Source organism: Pholis gunnellus, assembly GCF_910591455.1.
Source record: "Pholis gunnellus genome assembly, chromosome: 21".
Taxonomy (NCBI): Eukaryota; Metazoa; Chordata; class Actinopteri; order Perciformes; family Pholidae; genus Pholis; species Pholis gunnellus.
The window spans coordinates 13,861,216-13,880,947 of record NC_136548.1 but is presented as its reverse complement, the minus strand read 5'-3'; the positions used below and the strand labels follow the sequence as shown (position 1 = coordinate 13,880,947).

Below are 19,732 nucleotides of genomic sequence, written 5' to 3'. Positions count from 1 at the left end.
TGGCTGCTGCCCAGGTGCTGGATGTGAGCAAATGAAAGGGAGCTCCTTTTGACGAGTGCAAAGCACACTTCAAGGTGTGGGAAAATACCGACATGTAGTGGCACTACTTGTGCCAGTCTCTGAGTCGAGATAAAAAAATAAAAAAAGAGGTTTTCAGATGGTGAAATATTGTGCAACAGTAGAAATCTCAGTAGAAATGGAATTAAGTGGAGGTGGACCGATCCTGTCAGTATCTGGTCTCATCATCATTTACTAACTACATGATGGTATAAACAACAACCTCAATCACCCAATATAAATGTACTTTTTTTTGTACTTTTGGCACTTTTAAGTCTTGTTTGCTCCCTTTTTTGGATTGTAAAGCTTTGGATGACAGTGTGACACTTTTCACAGTCTTCCTTTTAATTCAACCCCTCTCTTCACTTCCAGCAGAACAAATATAACATGTTTAGGAAAAGAGTAGTTTAGTTTTCACAGACAAACAGACTCTGCCTGGTCAAAAGCAACCTGCTGATTTTCCAAATGTGTCCTTCCTAAGAACTAATATAGAACTAAATATGAGCCAATATGAATAGATTTGTCTCGACTAAATATTTACAATTAACAAATTAGTTTGAACAAAAAATGAAATATGTGTTATTAAAGGCTCATTTGCAGTTGAAAAGTTGTTCGCTGAATGCATTAGAAAAGCTTTCTTTATATATTTGTAAATATGACGCTCCACATATGAGGCTATTCTATTTAGTTGTTGTGCTGTGTCCTTACAGCATAACTGATCAAAGACATTTAAATGGGGCAGAAAACCAAAAGCACACCCATGAGGCAATCATCACAAATGCAATGTCCTCTGATTTATGGAAAAAACAAAAATGTATGAAACTTGGATTTGGTCATTTGAAATCTAGCCCATTCATTTCAATAATGTAAGAAAAAGTCAGATGTTAATGACGGATTACAAAGTTTTCTTTTCCGTTTTTACCCATTATTATTAATATTATGTATATATATACGTGAGCATTTTAAATCGCCGCCCAATCACAGTACAGCTACAGAATGTTGGGTTGTTGACTAAAGACTGCCTTAGGTAGAGAGAAAATAAAACGGTGCTTCTGAGTCTTTACAGCCGCAAAACCTCCCATGAGCTTGTTAGGGATTCATCTCAACATGAAATTTTAATTCAAGCGGCAGTTCCAAAAACACAAGCAATTAAGATTCCTCCTTCCATTCTCCAGCAAAATAACATTGAAGGAATGTTTTATGTGCTCTTCAGCAACAACCCGTCAGTTTGAGAAGCTCACAGAAAGATGCAAATTACAGTCGGGTCTTACAAAATAAAAGCACAGACATAGTGACCAGAGAGAGCAGTTCACCTCTACCAATGAATACTTTTCCCTTTATAGTTATAATTGTGTACTGCAGGTGTCATTGTGAAAACAAAAGCATTAGAAACGTGATGGATCACATGAAATTACCTTAGTTCCTTTGGATCAAAGACCAGCTTGACGTCATTGACGATGGTGGGAATGTACTTCAGTGCAGCACCCTTAAGCCAAAAAAATAATAAAAGAAACCTTTCAAGTTAATTAGTTTCGATTGTGTAGGCTACTCCATCCCACATTAGAATATACAGTGTTTTCCATAGCAGTTAAGTGTAAATGTGTCTGATTCTGCTTCACTAATGAAAACAGTGGGCATACATGCTGTAGTACACATTTTGCCTCCCGTCGGCCATAAACTAGAACAATTAATCCGTTGATGAGAATAATATTTGTTTTGATGAGCAATATGCTGGAACGTGTCTGATACTCTGAGCGGCTATGCGTTTATCAACTCGTTGTGGGAGGTGTTAAGACGAGTAATAAATAAACTGGGATCCATATCTGATATCTCTGGAACGATACCTTGATAGATACAGCCGGATATGATCTACATTTGCCCGTCAGCACTACAATAAAAACATGAAGCGCGTGCCACCAGTGGCCGATAACAGAACCTTCATTAATAACGGGAATGATTAAGCAAGCTGAAACTTCCCTCTCTAACTGCCTGCTGCTAAACGCCGGCCAAGGTGGGTTGGAGTGTTTATACAGCATCTGTGCAAATTAGCAGCAGTGCCGCTCTGACTCACAGAGGTTGATTAGCTATACTGATGTAGCACACTGGACTTCACCCATGCTACGATCCCGTTTGTTACTGTGCATGGTTTTATTTCTGAAAATGTGTGAAAGGTAATTAGCCATGTTCAAAGGGAGTTGGTGAGCGAGCAAATACTGTGTTGCCGACTTCAGACGGGATTTCTAACAGAGGTTTTGTTCAAGTCGTTAGATTGACTGAACATGTATCTGATCGTGTCTGCACGCAGCGCAGAGGAACACTGTGCTGTATCTGAAGCTCCATTTTTCAAACATGGATATAGTCACGACCTCCCAAAAAAACAAATAAAAGAGCTTTAATCTAATCTCATCTAAATAGATATTTTTAGTGCGTGTGCATATCAACACCTCCACCTCCCTCTGCAGACAGAAAGAGTTTGGGAGGCTGAAACTTGGGATTTGAAAAAGGTGCTGCTTAACTTTGATTCAGGCTCTGCTCAACTGCATCTGTTTACACTTTGAAGAAGCCATTTCATCAGAAAGTTTATTTTTTTACTTTGTTCTCAGCAACAACTTAAGTACAACCTGTTGTGCAGGGATGTGTTGTGTGAAGTGTCACAGCTATTCTCAGAGGAGTTGTGTCTCCTGCTCCTCTTCCCTGAGTGCACCCCACACTCACCAGGAGCACGCATTAGTCTGTGTGTGTGTGTGTGTGTGTGTGTGTGTGTGTGTGTGTGTATCAAAGTTTACGCCTGAGTGTGTGTCGGTCTGTCCAGATGTTCATCAGGATTCAGACTTGAGGTATGATGGGACTGCTCATTAGCTTCCACCTGTCACAGTGCTTTCACAAGGGCGGACTTGGGAAGAAACCAGACATTCCTCGCTTTCGCGCCCGTTCCTCAAGATCAGTTTTTAATTTACTGACAGTAAAGCCAATATCTCACCCAATTACACAGCAACTGACTCCTAATTGACTCCTGAGCTTCTCCCATGGTTGAGCGTGCACATGGATCTACTGTAGGTGTGCCAATATGCATGTACACCGCGATTATGTTATCTCTAAAAGCGTAGGCGTGTGTGCACATCGGCAGGTTTTCGAGTGCACCTGCAAAAATATCGACGCTTGTGCGTTTGTGTCAAATGTGGAGTCACTGAGTTTGGGGTCAAGGGCAAAAACAATGGAAAGGGCTGAAAGGCTCAAGGAGCAAGGCAGTGAAATAAATACCTTAAGGAGCAGCTAAAGAGCAGAAGGCCAGAGGAGCCGCAGACCACAGGACAGTCAACGTCAGAGTGAGACGGAGAGGACAAACACACATATAGACGAACAGAAAGAGAAGAGAAAAAAAACACAGAACAAACATATATAATGTGTGGATGCGAGAAACATGTGACAGATTAGGGCTGCATGAAAAAGCATCGAGTTCATCAGCTTTTGATTTTTGTTGCAGCAGATGCATTTCATACCTTAAAAGAACCGAGGTTCCAGACTGAGCCCTGATCTTTAAGGTATAGTTTCATATTTTGGGAAACACATTTACTCGCGTTCCTGGCGAGAGCCGGACGAGAAGATCGATACCACTCTCAGATCTACACGGTAAACACTGTAAGAATCTACAGAAAGTAGACAGTTAGCTTAGCATAAAGCCTGGAAACGGCTACCCTGTTCAAGGATATAAGGTGAGGCAGAAATTTGCTACCTTTGAACAGAGTTCAGAGTTAGCATTCATGCTAATCAAAGCTAAGCTAGCTGGCTGGCTGCATCTTCAAATAAATACCTTGCATTCATGGAAGTGGTGTCGGTCTACTCCAACTCACTCTGAAGTGAATGAGTGTATTTCCCAAAATACTGAACAATTCCTTTCAGTACCCATTTAAGATGCTCTCTCATAAACACCTTCTTTTATTGTATGTGGCTAACAATTTTACACAGAGAGCAAATGAGAGTAAAGATCGGGAAAATCTGCACAAAGAGACGTGACCGAGGTGAAGAAAACAGCTAATACAGAACCCTCAATGAGCAGGAGCCAAACATCAATGTTTTCATAAGCTGCTGTATTAGTTTATATCTAACAAGACAGATGCGTCTCCAATTACAGAGCATGCCATACAAAGCAAATCACAGCAGATGTATTAGTATTATTCACTCCGCAGCAGTTGTTTGCTATTCACGCAGCAGCAGCAGCTATTTCTTGGCAAAGAGTTGGAGCGACAGCATGCAGTTGGACCGGCGCGATAGTCGGCCTACCTTCACCATGCCAGTGTTCTCTGAATTACTGTTCATCATGTCATTGAAGGACGTGAAGAGGTTCCTCAAGGACTCCATGAAGTCGGCCTCTCCTTTGTTCTCATAGAGCCTGGGAGGAGATAAAGTAGAGAATTACATTGGCAGATGATCACAAGGCTGTTGTTTGTTTCATCCCTGTGTAAACAGCCCCACCCGCAGTGGAAAACAACAAGAGTTTGATGCCTCCCTGTTAAATCATTAAAAGCAGCCAGCAGAATGGCCGGTGTTTATTATCAGTGCTAATAATTTTGGATCGGAGCCACAGACGTCACTCTTTCTTCCGGCCGGATTAGCATTTAAAACAACACGATAAGACCCTGAAGCACCTGCCTGCTGTTGTTGTGGAAACAAAAATCGGAAAAAAAAATTAATGACCTATGCTAATGACTCTCCTCGAATACTATTCGAGGAACAGAAAGCAAATGTCCTGCGAGGTTACTTTCTAAACATGCGTAGCAAATCTACTGCGCGTTTTGGTTATGTGGAGCAAATGCTGCCCAGAGATTGCAGCCACCAAAAGCCAATGATCACAGAACAATTGCTGGAAAATAGTGCACGGGGACACAAAGCAGGGCTTCCTCTATAATCCACCAAAAATGCAAATGCTTTTCATCCCACTTGCAGAGCCCATAAATCTCCCCAAACTGGGTATTAACTGTAAATGAGCCACGTGGTGCTCATTGCAAGGCAATTTAGTGCATCAACCGCTCAGATTAAATAAATTAAAAACTTTGAGAGACAAATTGAAATTGTTTTCAAAAACACACACTGAAGCAGAGAGAGGCAGGGTAGAGAGGTGTGAAGTGTTTGGATTGCTCCACCGCACCAGATTTCACTGGCCCGCTTCCAGGGAGGTGGGTTTTTGTGTTGCCACAATCTCCCACGGGGCTGCAGGTATTACATGGCCCATGATAGTCACTGTTGAGGGCTTACAGAAATCATGGGATTAGAGGCATCCGTCCTGGGCTCCCACAACAACAATTACTTAAAGCTGCCTCTCACCTACGGCACAGAGGAGCAGAGTTGAGCTCCTGACAGCCACACCACTCCCAAGTCACAGGGGGGGGGGGGGAAACACGTGCAGATGTAGCCTCGGCACCTTCTTGTCGGAGCTGCATGACGGGCTTCAACAAACACAGTTTCAGACTTGAGAAGAATTTCTAACTCGATAACAAAGGCCCGACAGAGCCGATACTGGCACCCAACCAAAGGAGGCACTTCGACAGCGACTAAGCACAGACAGGAGGTCCTCTTAAAGGAACACGGACAGCCCTACAAGAGAGTGGCGTTGCTGGAGTCTGATCCGTGAGGCAAAGGACGAAGTGTCCTCTAGACATCAGACAGAAAAACCAATCAGTCTGCACACTCAATTAGACCAGGATCATACATCAGCCCCTCAGTCTCATTCAGCTGCTCTACAACACTATCACCCGCTTAACATCTCCGCAGCAAATTATAAACACATCCATTACAAATCACCACCTCGCCATTAAAACCATTCATTTTCACCTGTTGCAACTTCATTCACAATCAACGCTGAAACCAAAGTGCAAGGAACAACTACAGCAATATAGAAATTAAAACTATTAGCAATAAGCTAACAAGCAATAAGTATAAATATTCTTTAGACTATTTCTTTCCCTACAAAATGTGGAAACCATTACCCACGTCTTCATCACTTGGCGATAACGTGAATGTATATTCTTGCTCTCTGGCATGAAATCCCTCTCTAGACTCTAGAACAACCTGAAGATATCGGGGCTGCAAAACCTTGTTTCTTATTTTAAATCACTTTTAAAAAAACACTTTTTTTAGAATTGCTTTTCTGTTTTTTATGACATTTTATTTCGTTTTACTCTCTGTGCGTTTAGTTTTGGGCTTTCTAGTTCATTTCATTCTCTTCGAGTTTTAGTGAGTGCATCAGGACCGACTGGTTAAAGAGAACCTACTGTTTAAAGAGGACCTACTGTTTAAAGAGGACCTACTGGTTAAAGAGGACCTACTGGTTAAAGAGGACCGACTGGTTAAAGAAGACCTACTGGTTAAAGAAGACCTACTGGTTAAAGAGAACCTACTGGTTAAAGAAGACCTACTGGTTAAAGAAGACCTACTGGTTAAAGAAGACCTACTGGTTAAAGAGAACCTACTGGTTAAAGAAGACCTACTGGTTAAAGAAGACCTACTGGTTAAAGAGAACCTACTGGTTAAAGAGAACCTACTGGTTAAAGAGAACCTACTGTTTAAAGAGGACCTACTGGTTAAAGAGAACCCACTGGTTAAAGAGAACCTACTGTTTAAAGAGAACCTACTGTTTAAAGAGAACCTATTGGTTAAAGAAGACCTACTGGTTAAAGAAGACCTACTGGTTAAAGAAGACCTACTGGTTAAACCTACTGGTTAAAGAAGACCTACTGGTTAAACCTACTAGTTAAAGAGAACCTACTGGTTAAAGAGGACTCTGGAGCGGACGATAAACTTGAAGATGTACTCCAGAGCTTTCATGGCCTTCAGGAGCTGCTCCGTCAGCTTTTCGGCGTTGTCCACATAGTTCTTCAGAACTTTGGTCAGCTTCCTTCAAACACAACAATACAGAGTCTGTTAAATCTGCTATTCACAAAATGGGAACGGAGTTATTACTGTAAATGTCTTTGGTCTACTTGTGCGGAGGGTAAATAACTCACGTGTATGCCAGCGTGGCACTGAAATGCTTTCGAATGTAGGTCTCCAGGACAGGGTTAAAGTGTTGGAACTTTCTGTCAGCTATAAGCCCAATTATGAACACCTGTCAGAGAACAGAGACTTATCTGTTAGAATGTAAACCACATCGCTCATAATGGAGAGCAGGAAAAAACTGCCAGTCTTACTCAATATGCAGAGATTGGGAAATTAAACCAGATTGCATTCGAGCAGAAAGCCATTTTCTCTCGATTCATGAGCCTGCAGATAATCTGGGACCACAGACAACACAATCTCGACCTACTTTCTCGGACAATCAAAACTGTTCTTTTGAGATGTACCCCACCATGTTAAGGCGATAGCATTGTAGAGGGGATTCTGTTAGATACCGTGGCCACAAACACTTGTGGCTCATACTCTGATATATTTTGGCCTCCTTCGTGCTCGATTCTGCAGTAAAATGAGACCTGTTTTTAACAAGCAACATGAACAAAATGCTACCCTGGCCCTACAAATTCATGCAGATTAATGCAGCAGTGATACCAAATAAGATGCACTGTGTCTGTAACTGATGAGGGAATAATTTGTGAGCTACAATATACACATGTTCTATTGTTTTAGCTCTGTAAAGCAGCACATGGGATGTGAAATTAGACAAAACTGTAGGAACTGCAACTATATTATATCATATTACTTAATTTAAAAGTCAAGTCCCCGATTCATTGTTTTATTTCAAATCTAGTGTACTGAGGTACAGTGCCAGAACAACAAGTGTATGTGAATGTACAAATCCAAGCCATGTGGTCAAAAATGACTCTTAGTGGCACAGGTAAATCATGCTCAAACACAGAGCATATAGAAAAGACTATTACATTGCTCCTATCATACTTTGTTTTTCTGCTCTCTGCCAAAAACAAAAACAAATGGATTTGTTACCCTGGTGGTTTGGAGCTACAGCTTAAAACAGGAAACAGACAGTAGCGCACAAAGAGCTTTTGTTGGTAAATCAAAAAAGGGCCAACACAGAGCAAAGGCGCCTGTCAAGAGAGGTGTTTAGCATATGAAAGATTTGACAACGTATTATATTTGCATCTGAGCTGCGAATGCGTCGAAGTGTTTATTCCCACTGACAAGAACCTCTCCCGGTATGAATTCTGCTCCGCTGTTTCTGTCTGCTTCTTTGCTTACCAAGGCATCGAACACCAAAGTATCAAAAGTGTCACTGTCAGAGTTCTCCATCATGATGTTGAAGAGAGCATCCAGAGTGTCTTGCAGAAACTAGAATGACAGAGGCACAAAGCACGTTACGGCAGGCACAACAACAAAACATGGAAGTCGCAGTCCAACCGGCAAAATGCCAGAACTGCTTTCACTGCTCTTTCAAATCAAACGGAGTCAAATTGGAAATCTCTTCCCTCTTTTAGAGAGTACATTTAAAGTGATAAACGACCTCAGGCCCAGTAAATTACCTGTCGTGTCAAGAGGAACAAGACATAAAAAACCTAATAACAGAGTAAGAGACACGGAAATACATGAGAACAGTCAAACCAAGGACCACTGAGGGATGTGTACACTATTTTGGGCAGAGAGTGGAAGCAGAAAATCAGCAGCAGGCGCTTTAACACTAACACTTGGTGAACAAATACATCCTCATAGAGCTGGGCGATTCGGTTCAAATTCTTATCCTACTGTTGCGAATAATATTGCTTCAATGCAGATACACTGTACATGGCAAAAAAAATATGCAAAATCACATCAAGTTATAACAAAACAGATGTTCAGTGCAATAAATTGTTAATCTTAACGAACTCATTTATTATTATTTTTATCATGAATGCAAACATGTTTAATGTGAGCCCATATAACCGAACTATAACTAGATGGCAGGTGAACCTTCCCTTTACAGCTGCTAACACGAGCCAATATAGTGCTATGAAGACGGTAATAATTTCCCTGTCGGCCGCACCTCCAGAAACACCAACTATACACTGGGGGAGCATGCTCCATTTACACAGCCAATTGTGAGGCAATGTGAAAACAGACGCAAAGGTGTCGGAAACGGAGCCTTCACGTTACACTGTGAACGGTCTGTCATCTGGATGTGGATGAGATTCATCGCGCTCTCAGCGAGAGACAAACATAGAACGCGTTGTCAGGAGGTTAAGGCGCGATGCAATCTCACGAAGGCCAGACGGCGTGACAAGAGACGAGGGAGGGGTGACCCGTTCACTTAAGTACACATCAGGGTGCAAAAAAAAAAAAAATGGCATTATGATAAAAACACAACTGATGTATCTATGATCTAATCTGCATGCATAGTATCTAATAAACAGCATACGCCCATAGCGATGTATACCCGGTTGATAAATCGTCTCTTAAATGCCACGCCGAAAGAGTGATGTAATTGCAGCCTCGGAGAGCTTTGGAGCGATTGAGTGCTAATGTGCTGGTAATAATAATCACACCCCTGTGGTTTAATGAACTGGTCCAGCTGTGGTTGACACATCTATCTGGCCTGATCAAAACTGTGTGGGTGAAGGACTTCCTCAGATACGCTGCAATCTTGACAGGCCCCCTTACCAGCCCATGCTAAACTTTATCTGGAGATTGAATTATTCATCTGCCCCACGCTGAGCATTTCAAGGGCCTGCGTACACGTGTGACAGCAGGTCATCTCCTGCCCTTCACTACACTGTGTGTGGTGCTCTGTGCTTCCCTCCGACAGTGAAATCATTTGCCAAGAAGCTGTAACCTTCAGGAACACTGAGGATTGTGACTGCCTTTTTTTTTTTATGTCGCCAGCTGTTGAGGTATATATTTCTTTATTTGTTTCGTTAACCTGGTGGGAGGAGTTCCATTTCCAAGGATACAACAGTTAAAAAAAAGTTTTTTTGGCTCCTGCTTTGAATGCACCAGAGTTTTATGACTCAGCGTTAAAACAAAGACGACAGTGTAGTCGGCGCATTGCAGGACGACTTTCGCCCGCTGACCTTGACGACCTCGCCACCTTCCACCTTCATCAGCTGACGAAGGTTCTGCTGCAGCAGGCTGGTGTTGGAGCGCCACTTCAGCAGGCCAAGCAGGTCCACTGAAACAAACAAAACAAGCAAAACAAAAAAGCCATTACCACAAAGCGCAGCGTGATGCTCATCCTGCCAATGGTAATACGCCGTGAAGAGAGATTGAGAGGCAGCGAGAAATGACAATTAAGGTTGAATTTAATGAGTGTTGTGGGGCCATTTGTTTGAGATGTCACAAGTCAGTTAGTGAATTTCCTAAACGTGGCGTAAGTCATTCTATTAGATCTCTTACTTTAATCAGGGAAAATCAATTTAGTCATGACGCGATTAATCAAGCTCAAGGGAACGCTTGTTCAGACCACCTTTGGCAGATTATCAAATTGGGAGTCTCAAAATGTCCATTTGTTTAGGGATGGTTAGCGCCAGCCCCCTAAACCAAGTCAGATCTTTTCTAAAGTTAAAACACAATGGATTGATAATTAATTAATCAACCCAGCTATAGACCAGTGCAGATATAGCGGATTCACGGTGTTTATTAGCCAAGCCTGCGTAGAAAAAGCAGCTGGACGCCCCCCTCTTTCTGCTCGCCATGCCTGATCGGCTATCGGAGAGCCAATCAAGCATGGCGAGACAGTGATGTATGCCTATCATCTGCAAACCTGACAACCTATCAGGGCTCAGTCACAAGACCCCAATCTAAAATAACCACGGGTCCCCCTTCCCCAAGGATATATGTGTTTGAAAACTGTAGGCTTAGCCGCTCAGAGACAAAAATGTAATGAAATGAGAATAAATCATCAATGCTGTTAGAGGTCACGCCGTCTGCAGCACATGGGACAGTGAGGCAGGGTGTGCACGAGATGTGGTTCGCGCGGAAGTGCCTGCGACAAACAATATCTTGCTTGAGAACGGATGTCTTCGTAGGCACCCGAATTCAAAAGCTACAAAACTGGCAGATGGAGAGTGGTGGAATAATCAATTCCGGGAGAGTAGGTTACATCGTAATGCAAAAAACCTTAGCATTAGCGTTCAAATGTTTGTTTTCGGTACAACTGCTGGACAAGAGCATTTTTGCTCATTTTTAACAAGCAAACACAACCACTAAGTAGTCCTAATAGCTTGTTCTTGTTTTCTTTAATAGTCACAGCCTTGTATTTGGTTATAAATTTAAAAGTGCAGGGTTTTTAAACACAGCAATTTTACACAGTATAAATATTACTTCTCTAGCCTAAAACTATCTTTTAATACAATATTTTTCACCAGGCAACGTCCACTCCAAGCTCTGCTGCCATTAGATCTGTGCTTCTCCTCCAGCATTCGTTTAGTGAAGCACACTGCAAATACCCAGGGACGAGCCAGCAGCCACTTCACACGAGCTCCCAGCGCTGGGAGACCGCATGCATAAATCTAGCTTAATTAAAAAAAAAAAAAAGTGTTTCATCTCAGATGTGGGGATCAGGGATGAGGTGTCATGTGTACGAAGCAAGCAGTCTGTTGCAAGGGGCATTCAAAGTACTGTTCCCCCCAAACCCCCAAACCCCCCGCCTGAGTAACTCTTGTGAAATATCGTGTGGAGAACCAGTTAGCCTGAGGTGAACATGAATTTAGTTATAGACAAACGTAAGGCTGCAATTAATGCTTATTTTTAGTATTGATGAATATGTTGATTTTGTTTCTTTTTTTTACAATAAATCAATCCATTATGTGTTCTATAAACAGCAAAACATCTGGATTTCCACAGAACCCAAATAGCTTATTTTGAGGTGGCTCAGGAGAAAGAGGGCTGTCAAACTAATAGCTGGGTGCTTTGGACTAAAGGGTTAGGGTCTCAATGGTCAGGCCTCTATAACTTAACAGTCCATTTACCATTTACCATTGTCCGGTCAACACCCCAAAAACAACCCGGTTTATTTACAAAAAAAAGAAGCACATCTTCACATTTGAAAAATGGAACAAGAACATGAACATTGTTGCTTGATGAATGATTTAAAGGATGTATCGGTTTAGAAGTGTCTGCCAGCAATTTGTCAACTACAAACTAGGTCCAGGCTACAAGCTTGTTGCAAGCAGTTCAGTTACATAAACAAACATTTATCAAAGAGTGTGAACGTTTTATTAAAAATATCTAAACATGAAAAAGAAAAGAATTAATAGCAATGTCTCCTCTATTCTGTTCTCCTCTAAACAGCTTTTAAAAATCCATGTTGGTGTTTCTGTGCGACTCTATCACAGCATCATGTTCCGTTTACCATAATAACATTAACTACTCTTTACCAGCGCAGAGCAAAGTTGTGGTGAACAGGCGTACGGCGATCAGAGATCAAACTGGTTTATAATTAAGGATTTAAAATTCCTGAGTCTGTTAAAGTCATTTAAAATCGCCTTCATATCCGCGTAATATAAAATCAATCGTCAATCATCCCTTCGGTCGTCGATATATATACTCCGATCGCCGAGAAGGGGTGTCTAAGATTGAAGATGATGAATCAGAATAGAAGGAAAAAGGAAGTGAGTGAAGGTGAAGGTTTTAAAAGAGCCTCCAGGTTTTAATAACGCAGGCAGACACAGTCGGAGAGAGAGAGAGATTGGCTCTGCATTGATTTATTAAAAGAACTCAAACCTTTTCCTAGAGCTTTGGCGTGGGATGACATCCCATGGGAGACATGCATGCACACGCGCGCACGCACCTCTCTGTTTAATCAAACTCAGTGTGCAGTGCCGACGAGGCCTTGCAAATTAGCAGTGCAAAGTGCCAGGTAAATATCAGCAGAGGAGCCGCTCTGCCGGACTGAATCTTCTCACCGGGACACACGCTGCTGCCAGTCGCTCGCACACAGGGAAAGAGTAGAAAGGATATGCAAAGCGGACAACGGGGAGAGGAAATGGTGATTGATTGCTTCTTGTTGATGTTAAATACTGTACATCTACAGTTGAGACAAGGGTTTGAGCTACTGACGCGACTTCCCTATCTACTGTAATCGGAGTGGGCGGGTTCTGCTTCTGTAACTGAAGCTGCCGACATCACCACCCACTGAGCCGAGTAGGAGGCCACACACGACTCTATTTAAATGACAATTTATACCGCGGACTAAACTTAATCACAAAAACTGTTAGGAACACACAACGTCCTCCTCTTTCACGCAGTATAATGTAATTGTAAAACAAAAGTCTGCCCTCGAATAGATCTAACCAAGGCCTGTTCGGGGTTCTGCAGTGACCTCATTTCCGTGACTTTATGAGCGTTTATTGTGCACGTTATCTGGGCCACATCTAGGAATGCAACAATGAAAAATCCACCTTTTCTCCGAATTCAAGTCTCTGAAGCAACGATTTTCAGCAACGATTTTCCACGAGGTCACATGAGGGCTCTGCATCAGTTTGTGGCTGGTAGAGAGAAGATGTTTTATTCTGAAGAAGATTGATGCAGACAGCTGTTCCTCTTTGCTCAAAGCCACCGTCAGGTGAAAATCCAGTGTTTCTAGAATATCTGCGGTGCATCAAGATCAACAACCGTGTATGTATTTCACTATTACAAGAGGTGCTGAGATGGTTCCATCAGTGCAAGAGGCACGTTTTTTTGCAACTCCCGATCATGGAGTTTATAACCTCATATACTTTGTCTCTCATATTCACATTAGAAAACAAACAATGCAGCGCCTCCGTTTACGGATGTACTCGCTTGTACAGTTATGTGCTTAGATCTAGGAAAGCAGAAAACACATTGCTAAAACAAAGTGAAAGGGAGCAAGAAACACAAGCTGCCACACACGATCATAGAGCTTTTAAACAAACCTCCAGGTGGGCCAAACCTATCTGGAACCCCTGTTGTAAACATGAATTGTGGTGAACAGATTAAACTGCTGGATTAACTTTGACCTGTTGTATTTGCCGTAGTGCGCATGCATAGTTTTCCGTGCAGTGAGAGATTATCATCAACATGTTGGGTGTGCTTGCTTTCAGATACAGTGGTTTGGACAGTCTCGCTGAACGTTAAAGCGATGTTTTCATGTTTCTAGTTCATTTTGGTGTCAAGTTGTAATAAGGTGCAATTATCCTTTAGTACAATTTAAAACTTTAAGAGAGGACTTTAGTGTAACAGACAATAAGTTGCCGATCTTCTCCGGCCTTACTTTACTTTGCAATACAACGTGTGAAGGGAGGATTTAAATATTCAAAAAAGGATTATATCATATATTATTTTTGCACATGAATAAAATTAACATGTTTGTAGTGCTTCTTTTTACAGGGATATATAAGGATTATTCAGTGAGCGCTCCGATACTACAAAAAGACTGCAACGACCTCGGCCACACAAAACATCAATTTGCTTCGAAGTTCAAGCGTATCCTTTAAGGATGTCTGACTAATTAAAATTATCTTTGTGTTACCATGAACAAAAGCATAAGGGCACGATGAACTTTGTATTCAAACAGGTTGTTGCTTTGGGCAAGCAAAACAATTAATTTCAATTCCAGTCAAAGTTGGGCCTGCGGTGAATCTGTCCCTTCTTCGTTCTCACCCTCTTTCAGGCTGTGGCCAAAAAGCACAGAGAGGAATGAGGAAACTTTCATTTAGGCTCTAATTAAAATGGTGACTCAGTCCTGCATACCAAAAAAAAAGAACATAGAAGCAAGCGCAGACATTTAGGATGGATCTGTTTAGAGCAGGGGTGTCAAACATACGGCCCGCGCGCCACGTCATTTTATGTGGCCCGCGAATCTACCAGCAAAAAAAAAAAAAAATGGAAATCGCGCACGGCGGAGCTCCTCCCCGATCCGCGCGCACACACCTCCACCAGCGTATGTGGCAGCAGCAGCCCCCCCCCCCCCCCGCCGACAACCGGCCCTTTGGGGGCAACCATGATGTCGATGCGGCCCCAGAGCAACAATGAGTTTGACACCCCTGGTTTAGAGTAACTGTGAAATCAGAGCTCGGAGCATTTGACCGCTCAAGCGCAGCTTTACACACAATGCGCACTGAGACAACCGCAATGTTAACACAGTGTGCAAATACCAACACGTCCAAGAGGGTTTACAGTAATGTCTGTTGGGATTTGTAAACATGTATAAAGGCTGGGGGAACAAAAGAGGCCAAAATCCTTAATCCATTTACCACAGGGCAGAGATGGGGATTTCCTTAGCTTAATAGGTGTAGATCTTCGCAGCACCCAGGGAAATTACTCTGCCAGACTGACAAAACTGTAAACAGAGCAGAGATGGACTGACTGGCACTGACTCATAGAAGGGAGTTATGTAAGGGAAAGTAGGTCAGGAGGAGAAAAAGATAACAGACAACCCTTGGGCGAGGGCAAACGTCCAAAGACCGGGTGGAAGGAGCTTCGGACGGCAGGGGTCCCCGAGTCCTACTTTAAGTGATATATATGGTTAGTGCGCACGGATAATCCGTCATTCAAAGTCAGAAGCTGTGGCCCAAAGCTGGTTTCAAATATCCAGGGTCTACTCGGCTAAAGTAAAATTGAAAATGATAACTGCTGGAATACTAGCTTCTCTGTCTGCCAATAAGCATACGTTTACAGGTGTTGTGAGGACAAGTTAGCGTTTGTGTTTCTTGTAAACCTGTACAGATTAGGAGTGCGTTGGCAAGGCACTTGGTAGAGACAAAAAGAAAAAGACAAAAGAAAGAGAAAACCAGGCAAATGCAAAGAGTGAAGCATAGGAGCTGTTACCGTTCTGTGTGAGCTTGGTGGAGCAGACCAGCGTGGAGATCTGGAAGGAGTCCTTGCTGATGGAACAGTTGCCCAGGTTCTGGGAGTTTTTCCCCGTGGTGGAGTAGCCCTTCTCCTCCAGCTCCATTTTTGTGGCAGGAAGGCTCAAGTAGATAGAGGAGTCCTCCAACTTCTTTACTTCTGCCTGGTTTTCCAGGAAAAGACAAGTGAAATCCATAACTCCTATCTCTTTTATGTTTTTTTCTATGCTTTAAAGGATGTTTCTACTGCTAGCTGTTGCATGCGAGAGTTCTTTGCCAAACAGTAACTTTGACTGACGACGGGAATGCAAAACATAAAGAACAATCTAATTGGGAGAATTGTTCCTACATCAACTTTTCAATTAAGATGAATGGGCACAGCAAAGGCATCGTTATACAAGGGATTGTAATTAGAAAGTTGTTTAATTGCGGGGGTGGATGCGTACCAACCACACTATTCTCCATAGAAGGCAAAGAAGCTATTATTACGGCAACTCGGACTCATATCTGTGGTCACGAGGGCCGGCTCGACAGATACAGTAACAAACATACCAGAACACCACAGGCGGACATCTACCGGTGTTATTATGGGCTACTTCACATTTACCTTGTACACGATGAGATCATGCTCGCCGTCCCTCAGAGTCGTCCCATCATACCTCATCAACTTCACGAAAGACAGAGCGAATATCTTCTCAGATTTGTCTTTGGCTGTGGGAGGAAGAAAAGAAACGCATGAGGAAGACTTAAAAAAAACAGCTGTTTTGGAGGAGATGATGCATTCCTTTCCTGTTTATTTTAAAAAAAGCGTACTTTTTGTGAATATTTGCAAATACTCTTAGAGTCTATTGCAGTGAACCATGCTGCGAGGCGGACTTTACAACAAATCATTAACAAGCTAGCAGACAAATAAAAACAGATAATCCCAAATGTAAATGTCAGCACAACAGGCTCTGAGTCAGCTCCTGAGAGGGCTCCCCAGCCCAACAACATACTGTCCCCCTTCTGATGTCTGTTTTACCGCTGCGACTGCATCTCTACACAAGTTATCTACTTTGACTGCCTTAAGAGCAATGGGTGTGAATGCATTGTGCAAGGCGAAGAGCAAGTGGGAGGCGCAATGATAGAAATTATTAAATTACAAGTCGATAAATGCGGCATCTGAGCGATCATAACGACGATTGATTTGATCGTAAACATGTGATTTGTAAAAGAAAGGAACACTTCTCTCTAGATAGCTCATTACAGATATTGAAGCCACAAAGTTTGGATTAAGATTCCTCGTGTGTCCACTTCCTCTTAGCATATGAATGAACACTTGCAGCTGATCTCAGGGCTGTTTGTGTAATCCATCTACGGCGAAGAAAAAGATGCTCATTGCTCATGTGTGCTTGCACACACACGTGTACGACGGTGTTTCGAACTGTTGAGGGGAAGCGCTGCATAAACAAGGCTCGAGAGTTATGACTTTGTCCTGTAACCAAGCGTCTGGAGAGGCCAACATATATCATCATTGGGGATCAACCAGCTCAGATTTACGTGCAGGGAGACGTGATTCATCCAAGTATCTCATGCATTCTATCTGCATAAATCCCCTCATTGGTTTGCTGCCTGCAGCCTCGCCGGTGAATAATTGCTGGGCTGGCTTGAGAGGAACCACTGGAGAGAAAACAGTGTGTGCATGCCACCCAGTTGAGAAAAATGTATTAGAAAGAAGAAACTCTGCACTTTTTTTTTGGGGGGGGGGGGGGGGGGGGGGGACAGAGATACCCTTTTTCAGCCAATCAAACTCAAGTTTGTTTGGAAGTTCTGCAGACTTCCGCCTCTAAGGTGGTCTGTCAGTTCAGATTTATGTTGTGTGTACTGTGCCACATTTTAAAGACTCCCCTCTAACCCCCACTCACCAGGCAATATGGCACGGTGACGGATGAAACAGAAGTGAAAGGACGGCGGTGATCTCTTCCAGCCACGGCGGTATCTGTGATATCAGTCATCAGTCTGATGAAGTCTGACAATGCTCGAATGGTAGTCTGATAAAAACCGGCCTGATTTTGAACCAGAGGGGTTGAGAGGTACTGAGCGCACAGTTGTGGCCTTGATGAGCAGCGCTGTCACTCTACAAAGTCCAGTGCAAGCTAGTAGCTGTGGAGGAAGCAGGACGGACACAAGCAGGTGGCGGCAGAGGCGGACAACTGAAAGGACTTCTTTAACAGACTATCTCTGCTCTGCTGCAAACACTCTTCATATGGAGAGAGATTAATACCCCCCTATTTGCTGGGAAAGTACTTTGCCGGGAGTATGCAGGCAATATGTTTTACGGTGCTATGAAATCGGCATTCAAAGATTAATATCACGGAGGAACTAATTACACAATAGGTAATGGGTCAGGGTTTGCACATGTAAACATCCTAGCTTCGGGAACCTACATTTGAGCGATATGAAAGTCTGACACATGGTGATGGAGAGGATACATTCTTCACAGTTTGTCTACCATTACTTGGGGTCAAAATGGAGAAGCTGAAATCCAGCAGAGTGGTGTATGCAACAGATTCTAGAGCAGAAATCCAAAAGGCAACTCAGTGCAGGGAAAACCAAGTGGCTCGACGCCTGCACAGATGCAGCCAATCAGAAACTTGGAAGCTAGATTCATGTGTACAGGGATATGAATGGCCAGGTGTTTTATGTCCTACGATGGGATACAAGTGTTAACACTCTCACCGACAGGGAAATAAAAGGCATACACCACGTACGAATATATAATCCTGCCAATATACGGTTCCCCCAACCCCCGTCTTCTCAATTATCAGGGACAAGTTAAAGTTCAGCAGCATCAGCATGCCCCCCCCCCCCAGTCCCAGAGTCACTTGAGGTGAGCCAGTTTGTAAAGCAACCATTACAGCAGGATAACAGCAAGTCACAGAGTTTCAAAGGCATGCCTCGTAACAGCATTAGTCCCCGCAGAAGCAAGGTGCCAAGCATGACAAGAAGGCTCTCCAAGTGGATTATAAGCCAGCACTGAGCTCTGAGACCTGGCCATTTCCTCCAAACCGACCTGCATGTCGGCGAGAGGCAAACGGAGCTGAGGGATTTTGGAACTGGAGGATGACGGCAGCTGCAGATTGCTTTACTAAGGGAAAGGTATAGTTTCCCATGCTGACATCCTCCCCAGTTCTGCTTTGACTTCCGAGCGCTATGAGCCGATTGTTTAATACACCTGTCATGGCTCCCTTTACCCCACTGAAATCCTTTTCCCTGCACACAATGGAGGGATGGCCTCGCCATGTGGCGGGCAGATGGGACGGCAGGGCTGCCAGTACCAGGCTTCCCTACCCTCCACACCCCCAGGATTAGAAAGGGTGTTAAAAAACAGAAGGAGATACAACACTGGCTGCGTTCAGCCCGACACTGGTCCCGACAAACAACCGGGTCCCCTCGGGCATTTTTCACATCCCAGCTGTAGCCTCTGACAAGCCGCTTCATGATGCTGCTTTGTGCCGTGGCACGCTAATACCTCTGATGAATGTGACAAAGGGTGAGCTTCGGAGTATTTATCAGCGTGCAACACATCTGCTCGGATTGGATATCTTCCACTATTTTTTGCTGCGGATAGATTAGCAGCCAGTCGTGCAGCTGTTCTTCGGCAAAACTGATTATTAAAACGCTGACATTTGTACTCACAGTCCTGCGATGAGCGGTGGCGAAAGGTGAACCGCAAGTGGCTCCGGTTCACGTCCTCGATGGGGATAGCAACCTGAGTTGAAGGACAGAAAGGGACCGTGTGAGTCATCTACACCCATGAACCCGCACTCACAAAAGCAGATGTTTCAGGACACGCCGGGACACGGGAGCAGAATGCGCCTCAAAGGCTAGACTTTCATACAATATAGAAACTATTTAAAACCAATAGAATCAGTAGAATGGTTTGCAACAGAGTGAGACTAACGTTGTCCCGT

The 19,732-nt window shown here is 43.3% G+C and overlaps 1 protein-coding gene across 1 annotated transcript in view; it reads right to left on the bottom strand.

Annotated features, from left to right (window-relative positions):
- Positions 1-19,732, bottom strand: part of dock1 (dedicator of cytokinesis 1) — a 159,415-nt gene that overhangs the window by 106,993 nt on the left and 32,690 nt on the right. Inside the window, exons 16-24 of the mRNA XM_079182099.1 lie at positions 19,458-19,530; positions 16,387-16,490; positions 15,760-15,943; positions 10,044-10,141; positions 8,242-8,331; positions 7,059-7,159; positions 6,821-6,949; positions 4,339-4,447; positions 1,473-1,543 (exon numbers count right to left, since the gene is read on the bottom strand). Of these exons, the coding sequence (XP_079038225.1) occupies positions 1,473-1,543; positions 4,339-4,447; positions 6,821-6,949; positions 7,059-7,159; positions 8,242-8,331; positions 10,044-10,141; positions 15,760-15,943; positions 16,387-16,490; positions 19,458-19,530 (959 nt within the window). The remainder of the gene's footprint in view (positions 1-1,472; positions 1,544-4,338; positions 4,448-6,820; positions 6,950-7,058; positions 7,160-8,241; positions 8,332-10,043; positions 10,142-15,759; positions 15,944-16,386; positions 16,491-19,457; positions 19,531-19,732) is intronic.